Here is a 19,173-nt window from a genome sequence, read left to right on the forward strand (position 1 = left end):
CCTTTTTCCACCTCTGCCCCTCCCTCCAGCAGCCCTGGGGGTGGGGGGGGAACGACATGACACAGGGCGAATGTGGCCCAGTTGGGTGAGTGCGGGACAGCCGACAGGGCTGGAATGGGGCGAGGAGCCCAGACCCGGAGCCGGTCTTGCCACCGCACTGCGTGGCCCTGTTCAGGGGCACCTTCTACAGAAAGCAGGCTAAGAGCAGCTGCCTGGGGAGGTGCAGGGGCCCTGCCGCAAGTGGGAAAGTGAGAGACTTACACAGGCAGCCGGCTGCAGCCACTTCTGCACCAAACCCCACACGCACACACACAATGTCTGGCTTGGGGAGGCCAGAAGACGAGGGCTCCGTGCCTGCAGGGGAGCCCCCCACCCCTGGTCAGGGAGGCCCCACACACGCTCCCCTCTGGGCCGCGCACTGAGCATCGGGCGGAAGGCCTTAATTAGTACCAGACGGAGTTGTGCCGAAGGGAGGGAGGGGACAGGAAAGGAAACCAACGCAGAACATGAAGGGCCCAGGGAAGGGGGTGGGGGAAGGGGGTGGGAGCCGAGGAAGAGCGGGCGCACTCTGGCCAAGCCTGCAGGGGAGGGGGTGCAGAGATGCAGCCTGGCCTCGACACCCACCCCCCTGCAGCTTTCTCCCAGTTTTCTTATCTACAGCGGGGGCCCTGGGAAGGCTGGATCCTGCTCTGAGGTCAGAGGTCAGGCTCCAGCTCCAGCCAACCTTCTCTGCGCCCCTAGAAAGCCAGTGGGTCAGTGCCAAGGAACACAAATGCTGTTTCAGGCATGGGCAGGGTCCTGCCACAGACTCTCAGTGGCCTCCTGGCACACCTTACGCGGAACGACTGGCCCCTTCTCTACTCGGACACCAGCCTGCCACCAGCCTGGGGGGCCATGTCCCTGTCCCAGCTCCTGTATCAAAGGAGAGTCGCCCGAGCAGCCGTGCAGTGGCCTGCCTCACGCAGCCCCCTTTCCCCAGCCCACCCTCATTTGGTTCAGGGGTCACCCTGCACCCTGCTCCTTGCTCTGCGAAGGGCCACCTTGTGCTTTAGCCAATGACCAAGGCCCAGCTTTGGCCAACGACCAGGGCCCAGGAGGCACAGCTTCCGAGCTACCGGTACACGATGGGGAGGGATTCTGAGAGGGGGGACTCCAGGGATGCCGCCTCCCTTTTGAGAACTAAGCGTGCTCTGGGAGTCAGTAAGTGTTCCCGCGGCCGCTGCAGTCCCTTCCTGATGGCTTCCAGAAAAAGCATCCATCTGTGGCTGTCAGTGTCCTGAGATCCAAGAATATTCTCAGAGCGGCAACTACAACAAGCTAAGACGGAGAAAGTGCTTACTGAGTGCAGGCACCATTCCCAGAGCTCTACGCGTATCCTCTTAGGTCCTCAAACAGCCCACGTGAGGCTTCCCATCATCACTCTCAGCTTTTAACAGATGAGGAAATGGACACAGAGAAGTTAAGCTACTTGCCCCAGGCCACACAGCGTGATGGGTAGGAGCAGGCTCCCTCCAGAGCCAGCCCCTTTCCCGCTAGCCTCCCTGCGCCCCCGCTGTGGAGGGGCAGTCCAGTGGTCCCGTCTCCAGGAATCTCAGATTCGAATCGGAAGCCCTGGGCCAGGGAGCCGGCATCGTCCCCTCTCTCGCCTCAGTTCTCAGCTCCAGACTTGGCACAGAGGAGGCCTCAACGGGAATGAATGAGTGAACCAACGAATGAGGGCCCGAGGGTGGGGGAAAGGGAGAGGGGCCAGGACAAAACACAATAGAGGCATCATTTACCACTCACCAGCCTCCACAGATAACCCCAAGGGGTAAAGAGAAAGCACCCCAGGGCCCACGGCCTGGCCCCCACCCCCGGCTCGGCTCGGGTCTACCCTCGGCTGAAAAGCACTCGGCCTGTTTCCAAGTCCCCTCGGCCACGAGAGGGGTAACCTCTGTCCTGTAATGTGGCTCAGCCCTTCTCTAAGGGAAGACCCCCACTAAGTGAGGGGCACGAAAACCCCAGAGGCAGGAGGTCGGGTCCTATTTTTTTGGGGGGGGGAGGGTATTAATCATCTGTATTAAGTGCATGTGTCGAAAAAACAGACCAGAAGGAAACACCAAAACGTTAACAGTGCTGATTTCAGTGGGATGCAGTTATGGTTGATCATTTTCTTTATAGTTTTTTAATTAAAAAAAATGTTTTTGTCATGAGTAGGCATGATTTTATTTTAATCACAAAAAATAAAGGTTATTTTTTAATCGGGAAGACGCACTCTTCTTAGCGTCTCAGCAGTCCTAACAGTCACTGGCAGATGGACTGTTCCAAGGAGCTATCAGCGGGCACTGGGCTGGGTCTTCCCCGGGCGGGCAGGGGGGCTCCATGGGGCCAGGTCCCTTCTCCTCCGTGTGCAGAGCTGGGTCCGGGACCCACCAAGGGGACCGCCGTGAGGCCACTTCCCGCTGGGCTGCAGGGAGGGTGTGGGGTCAACCCAGGTTTATGTCAACACAGCTCTGCTCCATCCCCAGCCTGGTGGGGGCCCCCACCCCTGCCCGGCTCCCCGCCCAACAACTCCAGGAAAATGTTAGCTGGGAGGGAAGCCGCTGGGGGTGACAGGAGACACCTTCCAGGGACAGAGCTGTAAAAAACGTCCTCTCCACCCAGTCCTCTCCCAGGACTTGAGACCGCCACTGCCCCCTACTGACCAGCTGGGAAGGACACTGTCCCTAAACAGAGCCCCGGAGTGACCACCTCTTTTGGATCACAGAAAACTAAGACAACAGCTTCCGGCCTTCTCCCCTCACCGGCCTCTCCATGGGGACAGCGTCACCTGGGCGCCTGACACCTGGAGCAGCCCGGCCACACCAAGATGTCCCCTCCGATTCTCTGTCACCACCCCCACGAGGCAATCAGAGCCCAGCCCCTCCACCAACTGCAGCCCGGGTGTCCGGTAACTTCCACGCCACAGCCAGCCTGCGGCCAGCACTGGCAAGGAGGCCTGTGAGTGGCAGCTGCCTCCCCCCCGCACAAGCTCCGACGCGCCCAGCCCAGCCGGCCCCGGTCTCTCCGACACACGCACAGAAGGACACAGGTGACATCACCAACCTGCACGCTCGTCTCAGTTCCAGTCATATAGGGGGGAGTCCTGCGGAGATGCCCCACCTGCCGCCTCCTCCAGGAAGCTGAGGCTGTCATTAGCAGCAGCCTTATTTATCAGGCACTGACTGTATGCCCGGGGCTGCGCCGTGTCCTTTTCTTACATTATCCCATCAAATTCCCACATTTGTCCCAACTTACAAAGCAACGGGACAAATTCAGAGTGGTTAACCTGCCTAGAAGAGTAAGTGGCAGGATCAGAATGTGAACCTAGGTCCAGTTCCAAATGCCTCCCTCCATCTTCCTGAGCCCACCAGGTGCCAGCACCACAATGCATCTGCCAGCAGCATCTTCGTGGCTCGAGGCTGTCTGCCAGGGCGTGACAATGCCACTTTGCACTTTTGTCCTAATCTCTGCATCAGACAAAGCTCTCGCTTTCTACGGTCCACCAGACACCACTTCCTCCAGGAATTCTTCCCTGATTGCTCCAGTTAGAGGGAGCTTCCCCTCCTGTGCTGCCCTGGTACTTGGTTAGTGCTCCTGAGGAAGGTGTGGGGGCCTCGTAGGCTACCTGAGGGGTCAGACCGCAGGGAACAGCACAGAACAGGCGGTTGGTTCTGGAGGGGAGAAGGCCTGGGGCCAGAGCAGGGGACGGAGAGTGCTCAGATTCAGGAATCTGCAGGAAGCAGCTGTGTGTGGCGGGATGCTTCTCGGGTTTCTCAGGGTCCGGCAACTCAGTGGGTGGAGAGGGTGCTGGTTCTTAAGCAGGAGGCCTGGGGGTGGACTCCGGAGGAACAGGGCTGGCAGCCTGGGCTGGGCCTAGGAAACCCACTCAGGGACCCCCTCCCCCACCGTGCCAGGACCCCTCAGTCATCCCAATTCACTTCTCTGTGTCGCCCCCACCCGTGTGACTGCAGATGGACTTCTCACAGGTGACCACTTCCCCAGCAGGTCACATAGGCCCCACGTAGTCACCCTCACGTCACACCGCCTCCTGCAGGTTACGCCCCGCAGGCGGCAGGATCGCATGGCTGGGGTGGGACAGGGGGGCTGACCCTGCGACTTCCGGCTCCACGCCACTAGCACGCGTAGATGTGGACGGGTGGTGGGCGGAACAGTGGCTCCCCCTTGTCAGCCTGGGTCCCTCAGTTACTGAGCACAGACACCGCCCCACTCGGCTGGAAGTCAGGCAGCCTCGGGAGCGGGGGGCGAGCAGCAGCACCTTCCATGGGCCCCGCGGCTCAGACAGGCCCAGGAGGGGCAGGAGCTGCAGCCGGGGCTGCACTCCGGGTGGGTGGCCACATCCCCTGTCCTGGACTCTGGAGCTGGCAGGAGAGGGCCCCAGGGCCACAGGCTGGGAGTCCAGCCTGCAAAGCCTAGAGGCTTCCAGAGGCCCTGGCCCGGCTTCCTGTGCAGCTGGGCTCCCTGCACACTCAGTCCCTGTCAGCACGACCTCCCACAGCTGGTCCAGCTTCCCAGGCCCGGCACCCGGTGCAGGTCAGAGCTGCACTGGGGGTGGCAAGGGGCCAGGAACAACCCAGGGGGGAGGGGGCGGGGGTCACACTCCAGGAAACGGAAGCGAGCTCTCTGGGGCCAAGCCCACTGCACAGGCCCCGCCTGCTGCTCCCCCACTCTCCCAACAGGAACCTAGGCTGGCCAGCAGTGACCAGGGGTCTGAGCCTGTCCCCCAGCTCCCTCCTCCTGAGTGAGTGCCGCGTCCCACAAGCTTGCCTCAGGGGCTGGGCTCAGAAGGGACCAGAAGCCCATTCATTCACGGATCCAGCCAAGCGCTGGTCAATATTGCAATAGGAAGGGTTTCCGTACACTTCTCACAAAAACCCTTCGACAGAGGATGCCCTTCAACCCATTTTACAAAGAAACTAAGTCCTAGAGTGACCTGCTGGGCCAAGGAGCCCAACCAGAGGCTGTCACAGTGACAGAGAAACCTGTGCCCAGTGACCAACCAGCTGGGGCCCTGGAGTCAAACAGCCCTGTGTTCAAAATACTAAGCCTGGCCAGCCACTTCTAGCTGTGTATCCTGGGGCAAGTGATTCGACCTCTCTGTGCCTCAGTACCAGCTTCTCTACAACAGCACCAGTAACTATTTCCTAAGCTGGCTGTGCCAATACATCCCCTGAAGCCCATAGCTCGGGGCCCAGCACCGTGTAAAGTGTGCAGCAAGCGGTCACTGTGATTAATGAAATAATGAAGGCTGGGAGGGGAGCGACAGCCTCCCCGTGGGGTCCCAAAAATGGAAACAAATCTGCTCAGCTCTTGAGGCAGCAGCAAGCCAAGGGCAGGCTCCCAGGCCTGGCTCCCAGCACACAGACCAGCCCCTCGAAGAACATTCCCTCCAGCCGCAGGCAGGGCCGGGGCAGGCCGCCACCCTCGAACCATCCCAGAGCTGGCACCTGCTCCGAAAGCACACGCTTGGACTTTCCAGATCTTTCCTCCCCTCTCTCTGACCTTCCTCCACTCAGCCACCACCCCCCACTTTCTTACTCTCTCCTTTCATTCCTGTTCAAAAACAAATAATTGCGGCCAAATGTGTCAGCTGGCTCCCTGGAACCTGCGGAGGCTACACTTCGGGGAGGGGTGGCCATGGGAACGATTACTCACCGAGAGCAGGATGCAGGGCAGGGGAAGGGGTGGGGGGTTGAGACAGGGTCACTGGGCAATGACAGGGGCCAGTCGCACCGCTCCCCAATCAGGACCGAGCCTGGGGCCACATCCCTAAAGTCTCCTGGACAAGAGACTTGACACTCCCGGTTACATGGTCACAAACACTGCATGGAGTCTGCCACTTTCGGGAGTAGGGAGGATCCCCTGGTGGGTCCCTGAGCATTCTGTGCACAAACACTCGGGGGGGGGGGGGGCAGAGGTTGCTCACCCCCACGCACTGGCTGAGATGCATGTTCGATCTCTGAGCCCACAGGTCGCACCTGGTAACATTGGCACTGAGTCCTGACTAAGGTCCCAGAGGAAGGGAAATTGGAAGGTGCAGGGGAGGGGGGATCAGAGCTGCGTGTAATAAACTTTCTTTTGCAGTGTTGACACCCCCCAAAGAGACTCTGGTTCCAAAGGGCAGGCTCAGGCCCAGGAAGCTGCACTTCAGATTCAGAACTTTCCAGACCTGTGCCCTGGGAACGTAAGCCTGGCAGGTGGAAGCAGGGCCCTCTGCCACAGGGTCTCGCCCACGGTGTCAGCTTCCCCATCCTGCCCTGTGGCCAGGAGCCCTGCCCCCTCCCTGGGAACAGCCCTGAGCACTCCCTGAGGAAGGAAAGGCCCTGAAGGAAGAGGCTGGGGGTTTTATGGACCCCCTGTACCCCTGAATCCTGCTCTCACTCCAGCCTCCCCCACCTCCATTCCCAGGCAGAACCCTGGGGCCTGCTCCTGAGGCCCAGAGATGAGAAATGAGGGGACTCAAGGAAGCTCTCCCCGTCCCCCAGGACGTGCTGACGGGCTGACCTCCCAGAAAGCCACGTGGTGTCCACTACTGTCCTGGCCGGCCTGCCTGGCTCGAGACGGGGCGCTGATAAGAGTGGAGATGCTGCTCTTCCACTGGCTTTGCCACCTGACTTTCTCTGATGCCTGAGAGCCCCGGCCACAGGGTCCAGAAAGCGTGGACAGGGCCCTGTGCTGGTCGAGGTAACACCATCCAGAGCTAAGCCCGGTGGGAGTGGGGCTGGCAGGACCTCTGGCCAGGGCCTTCTGATTGTGGAATAGTGAGGAAGCTGCCATCCCTGAGGGCAAGGCTTGTCCATTTCCCACCCTCACCCTGGTGGGGTTAGAGGAAGCCCCCAGGGAGAGAAGCCCATCAGCACCCAGATCAGCCCAAGCAGGCAGGTGGGGGAACCGCTTGAGCTCCAGACAGAAAGATCAGAAACCTCTGGGGAGCCTGCAGGAGCCATCCATGTACACAGGACAGAGTGCTCAGGGACCTGCAGGGACCTGCTCCGGCTCCAGGTCCGGGGAGCAAACCTGGGAGGCAGGAATGCTGGCGTGACAGTCCAGGGTCTCCAGCTCTTCCCAGGGCTAGGCGCCCCCCCCCCCCCCCCCAGCCCAAACATCTCCTGTTGGCTCTTCCAGAGAATTCAGGCTGGCCTGTGAGGCGGGGCAGGGGGACAGCTGGCCAGGCTGGGCTGGCCGGGGTTGGGCTAGCCCGGAGGTGACAGTGAGCTGCCCCAGCGGGCTCTCTGCAGCGGTGATCAGGAGAGAGAAATGGGACTTCCAATCGGTTCCCACTCACCCCCTGACAAGCAGTATCTTATTTCAAAACCCAGGGCAGCGGAGGGGCCGGGGAAGGGGAATACCAGCGTCTCCTTTCTAACTGGGGTTTTCTTTCATTTCATCATTCCCAGCGCCTTGTGAGAGCAGAAGGCCGGTGCTGGCCCGGGCTCTTCAGCATCCCAGCCAGAGCTCGGGTGGGGACCCGGCCTTGCACACTGGCCGGTCCCCAGCCCTGGGTGGCCAGCAGAGAGCTTCACCCCCCTGCTGCTGCCTCCTAGGCCAGCAGCAGCCAGGCTCCCCCAGGGTCCCAATCCAGACTGTCAACAGCTGTGGAGCTGCAGGCCAGTGGCTGGAGCTCCCTGTGCCTTGATTTCCTAACCTGGAAGCTGGCCTTATCCTGCTGGGGAGGGGGGGTCAGGCTGCTCAGCCCTGGCCACCCAGCCGAGGTAAGGATTTTACTCGTTGCCACAGGAATCTGGACCTGGAAGAGCCAGGGGAGTCCTCCAAAAACGAAGGGGAGGCGCTTGTGCCAGCGGGCGGTGAGCCTCAGGGGAGAGGACACTAGCAGGGAGGAGCAGAAGGAAGAAAGAACAGCCAATAGGGAGGCCCCTCCAGGTCCCCAAACCGCTCAACAGGGACACGGCCCCCAGTGCTCCCTGGGCCCACGCTCCCGGACCCCCCGGGTCCAGGCAGAACGCCCCACCGCGGGAGCCGGGTGTCTCGCGGGCCTGAAGGCACAGTGGGGCTGTCAGGTGATCAAGCACCAAGACCAGGGTGGCCAGGGCCCCACCCCGCTCACGGAGACCAGGGCACAGCTACCTGCCAAGGACGAGCCTGCGTGAGAAACAAGCAAGGACGCGGGAACAGGCAAGCCTCCTGCCGGGTTAAATCTCGGGAACTCGGGTTCTAACCTGCTGACCTGGGCTCTCCCCGCTGAAGAGAACGTCCACTCACATAAACTGCCGGCCAAGTGGGCTTTGGATTTGAGATCCGACCCGGTTCACGCACCTGCCCCGTCCATGCAGCATGACCGCCCGCCCATCACCCTCCCCAGAGACACAGGAGTGGCGGAGTCCCCGCCACCAGGGCTGCCGCAGGAGGAAGTGCAGCTCCGATGCTCCTGCCTGGCCCAGGCACTGAAGTGGGGGGACGGAGGGTCCACCCTCCTCCTGAACCCCCGCCAGCCTCCCGGGCCGCGCCCCACACCCGAAACCCACCTCCCGCACCCCTGTCCCAAGGCACCAGGCCTGAACTCACCTAGTGGGGGGTGGGGCCTGGGGCGCCTGAAGTCCAGGCGGCAGTGGATGGTAGGTGGCTCCAAGGCCGTGCTTTGGGAGGTGCCTCAACCCTCTGTAACCCGAGCCCCGTATGACATGCCCGCCCTTCCTATCTGCACAGATACGCATTCGTCAGCCCGCAGGCGGGCAGGCAGCCACCACCAGGAGGCCTGACGTTAGGCCACAGCCTGGGGAGTCATCCTGAGCGTGAAACAGAGCCCCTGCTCCCCCCTCCCAGGCTGGACTGAGGCAGGCACTGCCCCGGGGAGTGGGCAGGGGTCATGCCACCATTCAGGCATGTTCTGGGGTAACCAGTGACTAGTGGTGACCGTGGGTTTACTGCTCCTCTAACTAGGCTCCCGGTCTGTAATGTGCTCCCCATCACTGGGCACAGGAAGGAGCTGACACCCCAAGTTCTACCAGAGGAGGAGGCTGTGCCTGACAGCGTGCCCCAGGTGCCCCCAGCCCCTGAGCGCCCACTCCGTGGCCAGGCTTCTGTGACCTGCACTCGCTGACACATTACCTTCCTCACCTGCACGGCCAACACCTGAACACCTGTGCCCAGGTGTTCTCACGTGGGGAGGGAGGGGACCCCCAACCCCACCAGGAAGGCTGGGCTCCTGAAGCACCAGGAGGGGGGATTTGGGGCTGAGGAACTTTGAGACATTTGGAGGCAGGAAACAAAGTTTGGGGGCATCCCTACAAAAGCCCCAAATGACTATGAAAAAGTACAAACATATCTATGTTTTAAGACCGTAAACACCTGTGAATACAAATAATGGCTTCTGTATAATTAATTTCCACTAACCACCCCCTCTACACACCAGCACCTCCGAACGATTTGGGGGATTTTAAATAGCTTTCAGGACGCTTCTCTAGAAAAAGGGTATGAAATGTAAGAAAAAAACCTCAAGCAGACCCATGGAAAATTTTTTAAGTGTTTAACGTATTAGGCTCCCACAAAAGTATCAGACTCAGATGTTTCACCAGCGAATTCTTGAACCGTTTGAACACAGAGATGACTGTGTGGCTGCGAACGACGTCCCAGGACAGAGAGGGGGGAAAAAAGAAACACATCCAAATTATTTTTGCTCAGCCAGCACAACGCTGACACCAAACCTGATAAAAATAGAGGCCGCACACACGCCCCACATGCTGGAGGCCGAGCCCACTTGCGTGCGTCCGCGCGAAAACCTCAGATCCCCGCCTCCCTCTGTAAACCCAAATAAATTCCAGTGGGTTTTCAGTGCACAGAAACAAAACCGTACACGCACCAGATGAAAACCTGGGCGGAATTCTTCTCTGTGACGTCGGAGCGCAGAAGCCTCTAAGCAGAACACAGCCCCAAAAAGCAAAAATAAAGCAATACACTGGGCGACCTGAGGGTTGGAAGTCTCTGTTTGGAAGAACTCGCTCTAAGTAAAATTAAAAGTCAGCGACTGGGAAAAAGCATGTGTACCAGCTTTCCGCAGAGGTGCACGAAGAACTCTTAAAAAATAGCAACAAGAAAAGAATAACAGCCCCACTGGGGGGAAAAACGAGCCAAGGACAGGAATCAGCCGTTTGCAGGGAGCCAGGGCCCTGGGCCTGGGGGGGGGGGGGGGGCACCTCCTGTTTCTTAGTTAGAGACGCACAGGATGCTACACCAGTCGGGCAGCTTCCCACCATCCCCGCCTGGGCGACAGGCCACGGGCCTCTCTGCTGTTTGGGCTAAAAACTGGTGTAACTGCTTTAGAGTCCAATTTGGCAACACGACTCAGAATTTTATTTATTTTTTAAATTTTTATTTCTTTATTTTTAGAGCGAGGAAGGAACACACACAGAGAGAAACAGCGATCTGCCGTCCTGCTTGTTCATGCGCTCACTGGTTGCTTCTTGTACGTGCCCCGACCAGGGGTCGAACCCCAAACCTTGGACTATCGGGACGATGCTCTAACCAACTGAGCCACACCGGCCAGGGCCACGACTCAAAGTTTTAAATGCACACGACCCTGGTGCAGAAAGTGCACTCGGAAGGCCTACCCGACAGCCACACATGCACGGATATAAATGAGAGGCACCGTCGAAGCCTCGTTTATCACAGTGAAAAGGGCGACAAGATCGGTGGGACAGACGCGGCAGTCAGGGGACTGCACGGACGGCAAAGACGCCGCGGTGATGTGAACTGGGCAACAGCTGGCTGCAGAGGCTGAGCCCACGTGTGTCCTCAAAAGCCTCTGACACTTACACGGATCTCTCTCCGCGTGTCCCGAAGGAGGGTCCGCGCTTGCGAAACCCGGGCCGCAGCGCCCCAGCCGTGGACTCGGGCCCCCTGGGGAAAGGGTGGGGATCGGGAGAGACAGGTTCCCTTCCGATTTCAAGTGATCTTTGCTTTTTCTCTCCCGACAGTGGCCATACGTTGCTTTTTCGAATTAGATAAAGGCCCTGGAAAGCGGGGGATACGGAGCCGAGCGTGAAATACAAGCCACGCCCGCCCACTAAACAGGGGCTGGGTTTAGTTTTCCTTCATGGGTGTGTCTGGGCCACACTGGAAGTCCTCACACCGTGTCCCTTTCATTCTAAGGACGCCGTGTAGGAGGCGACAGGAAAGTGCCCACCCGCCGACGAGAAAATGGACACGGTATCAGTTACCAGGCCTGTGTGGGGCAGGAAAGGGGTCTGAGGCCCCGTCCCGCAGCGACAAGCAGCCAAGTCCTTCCAGGTGGCCCCTGCTCTAACGTCGGACACTGAAGCTGTAACCTCTGTGGGTCATTCTGGAAGGACGAAAAGGACTAGGTGACCTCCAGGACCACCTCTGGTCCCAAGTGCTCCTGGTCTCTCTGAACTGCATTGGACCAGGCCAGGGATTCCCAAACCGGGTTCCCACGGAAGTCGCGCAGTAACAGCAGCGGGAAAAGGGGGGGAGGCCTCCCCTCACCGGAGCACGTCCACTTGTATCCCCTCCCCGCTCAGAGAATGGACACTCAGACCTGGCCGCCAGCTGCCTTTGCTCAGCATCGACAACCCGCAGCTCTGGGTGCTCCTGGGGATGCCGGGGGGTGACGACTGTGACACCTACAGAAAGCCCAGGTCAGGGAAGCCAAATAGGAGAAGATAGGAAAGGAAGTCGGCCACACACAGCCACAGGGCCACAGGCAGCCACAGCAGGCCAGTGTGAACCACGTGGCATCCTCCAGGCCGACTGTGGGATCCCAGGGTCTGGGCAGGGCTGCCCACACTTCAGGGCACCCGGTGGGGGCCTGAGCACACTCCTACGGCGCTGAATGTGCCCTCTGTCCACATGGCACAGAGCGTGGCTGTCTGGCCCGGGCGCATCCCCCGGACAGCAGCTGTCCTGGGCCTGGGAGGCTGTGGACGCAGACACAGCAACTCTTGTGGCAGCTGCTCCGGCTTCCTGGGATGCGCACCGGGAGCCTCGCCCCGCGCCATGTGTCCGGGGACCCGGGCTCTGTCCTGGGGCCGGGCTGGGTGGTCAGGGCCGAGGCGCCCAGCGGCGGGGGGCAGAGCGGAGACCGCCTCCAGGGCTGCCTCCTTGCCCAGCCTCCCCCGCAGCTGCGCCTGCTCTATTTAAGGCACTCGGCAGCTGCCGGGGCTGCATTCCCGGTCGCCCCCGTCCTCCTCACCACTGGGCAGGGCTTGGCAGGCAGCTGGGCGGCCTGGTGATGGGAGGTGGGTTCCTTTTACTCGCTGCCCCTACCCTGCCCCATCTTGAAGGACACACCTGGTCCTGGCCACTCCTCCCACAGGGTCCTTCTGTCCCCCCATAAGCCGGGGCCTTCCCGCTTCCGCCGCAGGTATGCGAGCGAGCCTCGGGGACAGCTCAGAGAACGGGTGTGCCTTCCCCACGACAAAGAACAGTTCTAGATGGTTTGAGTGAGAGAGAAACCCTACGGAGACGCTCGCTCAGTGTGCCCCACTCCAATCTCAGGTCCACTGTCACACACGACCCCCGGCTCCACCATGGACTTGGGCACCTGGAAAGCTCGGGCCACCTTGGGCCAGCAGGCCCAACCCCTCCCCCATTCGGCAGATAGAGAAAATGAGCCGGGGCTGGGGGTGGAGAGCACAGTGAAGTCCCATAGGGTAAAGCCGGGTTATGCCCAGGAACTCAGCTGGGCTCCAGATGGAACGCCCCACTCGCCACCCGGCCCTGTCACCCTGGCCTCCCCCAGGGCCTCCTATGAGCACCCAGCAACAGCAAAGAACCAGGCCCATGAGTAAGTGGCCGGTGCCCGCCTTATAAGGCAGCCTCAGGAAACTTGGCTGGTGTCAGCCTCGGAGCCAGGGGCGGGTGGCTCCCAGGGCGAGGCAGAGCCAGCACCCACCCCGCAGACAGGATTCTGGGTTCTGCAGCCTAGCCCCACCCAGAGCCACCCATGCAGAGGCAGAGGGAGAGCAGCGACCTGGGAGAAGACGCAGGGTCCTTCCCACCCAGAGGCCGAGAGAGGAGCAGAGATGACCGCAGAGGCAACTAGGAAGGTGCCAGGTCCGGGGATGGGCACCAGCCTCAGAAACCAAGACCACCACATGCCAGAGTGGAGAGGGTCAGGTCTGTGGGTCCTCAGTTGACCAGAAAAGTATCTGCTTAGACCCTCAAGGGTCCTCTGGGGTCCCTGCATCTGCTTGCAAGTGTGACAAAAAAGCCGTCTCATCTCACTCCTCCAACACTGTTTTACTGAGCACCGACTATGTCCAAGCCACTTACCCAGCACCTTACGGGACTCTTAAAAACAAAATCAAAGACAACTGCTCCACCCTCAAGTAAGCTAGAACCCAGCGCGGGGCACGGAGGGAATTCTGAATATTCGGCAAACGTTAAGGGTTTGGTTAGAGGTGAATTTCAGTTTCTTTCTAATTTCTATATTTTCTGCATTTTCAAAAAAAGGTACTATGAAACACTACTTTCTACGTTAAAAATTGTAGCAGGAGAAAGAAGGTTCATATACAAATAATTTTCGTTCCAAGCCAAACATGAGACATTATACATGAGAAAGATGTAAGGAGGCCTGGGAGTCAGAGGAAGTGAGGCTACCTCCAACTAGTGGGAGGGCTTCATGGAAGAAATGCCATCTGAGCTGGGCTTTGAAGGGTGCATAGGAGTTCAAAGAGCAGTGGTGTGAAGAGGAGCAAAGTTGGGGGTCAGAAGGTCAGAGCTGTGCGGAAAGGTGGCCTGTGGGAGGCCATGGAAAGACTGGGACAGGAGGAGCTGAGGAGCAGGGAGATAGCAGCTGGACAAGAGGGTGGATGGACTGTGGAGGCCGCGGGGTGAGTGAGCCAGTGAAGGCTCAGAGTGAGCAAGGAATTCATCAGTGCCACGTTTAGGGAGGTCAATCTGGGAGCAACTCAGCTGGGGACCCAGAAGACCTGGTGCTGCCTTTGGGTAAAAGGGGCAGTGTGCCACGAAGGGCAGTCAGAGTAGGGCCTGCGGGTGGGAGGCCCCCTGGAGCTCTCCACCCAGCCCCCAAGGAAGGGCAGAAGGGGACGGGGGTGCCGGGGCTTCAGGAGCGATGGACAGGACGTGGGGCGGCGGGAGGACCGGATGTGCATCTGGAAGGACTGGACATACCAGGACCAGAGAAAGGAAGAGCCCCTTGAAGAAGGGGCTGGGTGGGAACGCAGAGCTGGGCGCCCAGAAGCCACGGCAGTGGGTTCCGGGAACACCCTCCAGCAGGAAAGCCCTGCCCTCCTGCAGACCTGCCCCGACCTCGGGCCTGGACGCCCGGGGCCAAGCGGCTCTAGGCCACATTCCCTGGCGCTCAGCGGGCCTCGCCCACCCCCTCGCCCTGCTTACTCCCAGGCCAGAGGGTGGCTCACTCCATCCACCGTGGCTCCTGGAAGGTGCTGTAAGAGGGAAGACCTCCCGGGGAGCCACCCAAGCCCCCTTCTCCACAGTGCACCCTTCTTCTCCCCAGCGTCTGTCCAACCCCACACCCCCACCCCACCAGCGTCTGTCCAGCCGAAAGGTTCTCCACGGGGGAGTACCCATCTCAGAGCCTGTCCCCACCCTGCTGGTAAGACATGAGGGTCGGGCACGGGCACATGTGTGAGTTCACACGCATGTACACACACAGCTGGCACAGTCTTGCTGGCCTATGGCCCCTCCACACGGAGCTGGACTCCCCTCTGCACAGGCCGCTCCCGAGGCGAGTGCTCTCACGCCCACTCGGATATTTAAATTATTTTCCACAGAGAAACTGCACAGCTCCCTCCCAGCACCTCTGGACCGGGGCCTCGGCTGAGAATGCTTTTCTCTCCCTCCTTTGCCAGGTCAATCCCCCCATCTCCAAAAGGTAGGGGAAGGAGGGGTCACGCTCCCAGGAAGCCCCCTGCACTGCTCCTGGTCCGACTGCCCCATCCTGCTCCTGCCGGCCCAGTGCTCAGCCAGAGCCGGCCTGACCGTCCCTGCACACCCCTGAGGCTGTGCCCCACCCGCCAGTGACCCAGGGCAGTGCCACCCTGAGCAGACACCCCCCTGCCTGCGCCCCAGAGCTGGGACCATTTCCTTGGTCACCCAGCACGACCCGGCCGGCCTGGGGATGACCATCCCCAACCACATCCTGTTTGACTAGGCTGAGCGTGAACACAGCACCCCCAGGAGGGGGACATATCCGGTGCCAAAGGCGCTGGACCGACAGAAGACCATGAGGAAACGGCCTCCCGGCCGCTCCCCAAACACTGGCCGTGCCTGTGTCCTCACAGCGCACCGGGGAGGGGCTGTGCAGGGTCAGGGTCAGGGTCAGGGTCAGGGAGATGGGGGAGAGAACAGACACACAGACCCAGGGCCGAAGGGTCTCCACGGTCCCGCAGTCCGGGGCCTCTCCGTGTCTCAGCCCCTCGCTTCCCCCCGACCCCCGACCTGCTCAGTCCAGTGTCCCCTTGAACAGAACACAGCAGCTCAGCCCACACCCCCCCACCAGCCCAGCGCCCTCCCGTCCCCAAGTCCACTGGGCACTGCCAAGGTCTCACTCAACAAGGGGGTGGGAACAGACAGAGACACGCGCCCGCGCCCCAGCAGCGCTGCGCCCGGCGCCCAGGAGCAGAAACAGCCCCACGCCCACCGGAGACTATGGACAAACACAGGGCGGTCCCCACGCCGCGGAACTCAAGCCTCCAACAGGAGGGACCCGACACCTGCTATGACACAGACGGACCGTGAGGACACAGCTCAGTGGAATCAGCCAGACACTGAGGGACACACACCGAGTGGCCCCACGTATATGAGGTCCTGGGGGAGTCAGGTTTACAGAGTCGGGAGGCGGGCGGTGGGTGGCAGGGCTGGGGTGGGAGAGGGGGTGAGCGTGTAATGAGAACGGGGTTCTGGAGAGGGGGGTGGCGACGGCTGCAAGGCAAGGTGAATGGACCGAATGCCACTGAGCTGTGCACGTAAACACGGTTAAAAGGATAAACCTTACGTCATATGTACTGTAACCACAATGAAAAACAATCATCGTGAAAAGGTAAAGAAAAAACCCAGAACGAATCTGTCTGTGCAGCCCAGGAACACCTACTGGACATTTCCTGAGGTCCGAGTCCTGCGATCAGAACTGACCAGGCCGTCGTGCGGCTCAGCCCAGCTGGCACCTGCGCACATCCCGGCGGCCGGGGGCGCGGTGTCCCAAGGGGACCGGCACTGCCTCCTCTGGAATCTCCCAGGGTGAGCCCGAGTCCGGGTCTGGGTCCTTCAAGGACAGCGCCCAAGCCCCTTGCTTCCCTCTTCCTCTCCTGATCAGAGGAGCACCCTAAAACATAGCTGTGGGCAGGTACCACGGGGATCCCTGGCCGGGGGGCCCCTCCTAGCAGTCCAGAGAGCCTTAGGGCGCAGAGATTAGAGACTCTGTGTTCTCCTTGCCTCTGCTCACAGTCCCCCGTCCTGGGGGAGAATGTGGAAGACCCTCCAACGCAAAACCTCAGGAGGGCAGGACCCACCCACCCCCGAGTCCCACTCCGGGGCCTCGGCCTCGGCCTCTGCCAGGCATTTGCAGGGCTGCCTGCCATTCCTCCCCTGGGCCCAGTGACCACAGAAGGTGGAGTCCGTCCGTGGGTCTCAAACCTCCCTCCCTCTCATTTCCAGGCTCCAGCCCCACACCCCCGCCATCCTGGATTCACACAGGTCCCGTGTTGACCAGTGAAGGAACCCCTTGAAACCCAGAGGTTCCTCTCCAAGTCTAACTCAAGTCCCACTTGCTGCATCTCAGTTCATCCACCGTGGACAGAAAGAGCTGCCAGTCTGCTCCCCTGAGCCTACGGTCACTGGCCCCTGTGTATTCTTGGTCTCCACAGAAGCACGCCCCCCCCCCCCATTCAGCTTCTTTCTCCAACACTCCACGGCAAAGCCAGCTCCTGCCCCCCAATCCTCACCACACCCGGTGCTTGCTACTCACCTTCCTGGCTCCTGGGTGGCACCTCGGCAGAGGGGGGCTGGGGCTTGGGCTCCAGCCTGCTGTGCAGCTGAGACATCGGGGTGGGTTCTGAATTCTCCAGGGTCTGGGCTGGGATAGGGGAGGCGGGCACCTCGGCTGACTTGGGCACCTGGATCTCCACCCTCTTGGGGGCAGGGTCTGCACTGGGGGCGGTGGGCACCTCAGGGATCTTGGAGGTGGGGGTCTCCACCCTCCGGTGGGCTGGCTCCTGGGGCTTGACTATGGTGATCTCCGCCCTCCGGGGGGCGGGCTCCGGCGTCTTGTGGCCCAGCGCCTCCGCCCGCTTCAGCCCGAACCGGGAGGGCCCGGGGGGGCCGGCATTCTCCACCTGCTTGGACGAGATGTCGATGGAGATCTCGGTGCGCCGGGACATGGGCTCGGACTTGGGCCCCGACAGCTCGACCCTTCGCAGGGCGGCCTTGGGGGAGCGCTGGCTCAGGGAGTCTACATGGCGGGCGGCGGGCTCGGAGTTCTTCACGCCCAGGTCCTGGAATTTCTGGGTGGAGCTGGCCACGGTGGCCCGGAGAAGGGGAGTCTGGACCCTCCGGGGTGGAGTGGAGTTGGGCGTCTCGACCTCCTCGACCTCAAAAGATCTTTTCAAGGCTGAAAGACAGAGAGAGGAGGACATGGTGAGTGGACGGCTCGGGGACACCCAGGAGCATCGCAGTGAAGGCCGGAGGGGAGCTGGCGGGGCTGCTGCAGCCAGGGCAGGCCCTGTACCCTTCACCTCTCAGAAAGGAAAGGGGACAGCCCCCCTCCACCAGGAGACTCAGAGGCTCAGCCGTCATGCGCTCTGGGGGAGAGGGAACAGGCTGAAGCCTGGAGGATGCCGGCCTCTGTCCGGCCACGGCCACCACCACGGCCACAGCGTGGACCAGCTACATCCCCTATCAGGTGTGTGGCTCCAGGGAAGCCCTGGACTTTTCCTGTCGTGGCCTTCCCTTCTCCCGCCTCGCATCCCCTCAACGCAGACACCGTCAGCAAACACACCCTCGGCACCCCCCAGCGGCAGCGGGGGGCGGGGGGACGTCCCCCGGTAATAACAGCGCACGGTGACCAACCAGAGCCACGGTGGGAACAACATCACATCGACAACAGCGAGGAGCAGACACTGACGTTTCCCGCAGGTGAGGGCCGGGCTCGCTGCACACGTCGCACCGGCCCATGAGCTAACCCTTCGCTGGAAATAACGCTGTTCTCGCCTGGTTCAGATGGGGAAACCGAGGCCCGGGGCTCGGGGGTGCTCCCGTTAGAGCAGGCAAATGGAAAGATGAGCGGGGCACGTGGTAGGTTCTCGCCTGCGTTTGCTGCCGTTTGTTGTCTCTTGTTTGAATTCGTTCCTATAACACAAGAGCTGAAGACGCAGGATCCTGGTTCCAGCCAGAGGCCACCCGACATTCCCAACAGCAGAGGCCGCGAGTGGCGGACCCCGAGGACGTGTCTGCCGGGCTCCCAGGCCCAACACCATTAGGATGAAACCCCTGGGCTGCAACTCTAAGGGCCCTTCCCACTGGGGGTCACCTCACTCCTGCTCTGCACCCCAGCCCCTGACCAGTCCCAGCCACACTCAACAGATGCATGCGCAGAGCTGTGGCCGAGCGACTCCAACTTGTCTGTGTCCGGGGACACAGGAAAGGGAAAGCTGCCTCCTCCCGCCTTTTCCGGACTCACACGAAACCCCAGGTCGGGGGAGTCGCCGTCGCCGTCGCCGTCGCCGTCGGGGGAACGGCGCTGCTCTGGGTTTACAGGGCAGTATTTGGTGGCGGAACAGATCAGATAGTTTCTAGGGCAGGCTGTGCAGGGGACGCCCAGCTGGGACAAATCAGGAGATGGCCTGTCATAAAGCTGGCGTGACAGGGTCCCTGGGCATCTGTTCCCCCATCGGAGTCCTAAAAACATACCCCGGGTCCTGTGTGTACACACACGCACACGCACACGGCCACCCTCCTTGGAAACGCCCTCCACCCCCTCCACTGGGGAAGCGGGTGTAACCTACTCCCGGCACTCATCCTGCCCCTCCCTACGGAGGCAGAGGCACCCAAGGGGGGTCCCCGCAGGGCCACAGAAGCCAGCAAGCTCACCATTTTGCAGGTTTGAGACCCCTACGTGACCGCGCGGACGGCGCAGTGGGGAGCGGCCCTGGCTGCCTCCCCTTTGGTCTGAACAACATT

The 19,173-nt window shown here is 61.0% G+C and overlaps 1 protein-coding gene across 4 annotated transcripts in view; it reads right to left on the reverse strand.

Moving 5' to 3' along the window:
• SEPTIN9 (septin 9) overlaps positions 1 to 19,173 on the reverse strand; it is a 118,799-nt gene that overhangs the window by 38,325 nt on the left and 61,301 nt on the right. For all 4 annotated transcript variants that reach the window (XR_014000474.1, XM_081161044.1, XM_081161046.1 and 1 more), the window contains one exon: positions 16,964 to 17,605. Coding sequence is in view for 3 of the 4 variants with exons in the window: in XM_081161044.1 (XP_081017170.1) it covers positions 16,964 to 17,605 (642 nt within the window). In the remaining variant the exon portion in view is untranslated. The remainder of the gene's footprint in view (positions 1 to 16,963; positions 17,606 to 19,173) is intronic.

The sequence above is a fragment of the Miniopterus schreibersii genome, assembly GCF_964146895.1.
Source record: "Miniopterus schreibersii genome assembly, chromosome: 16".
Taxonomy (NCBI): Eukaryota; Metazoa; Chordata; class Mammalia; order Chiroptera; family Miniopteridae; genus Miniopterus; species Miniopterus schreibersii.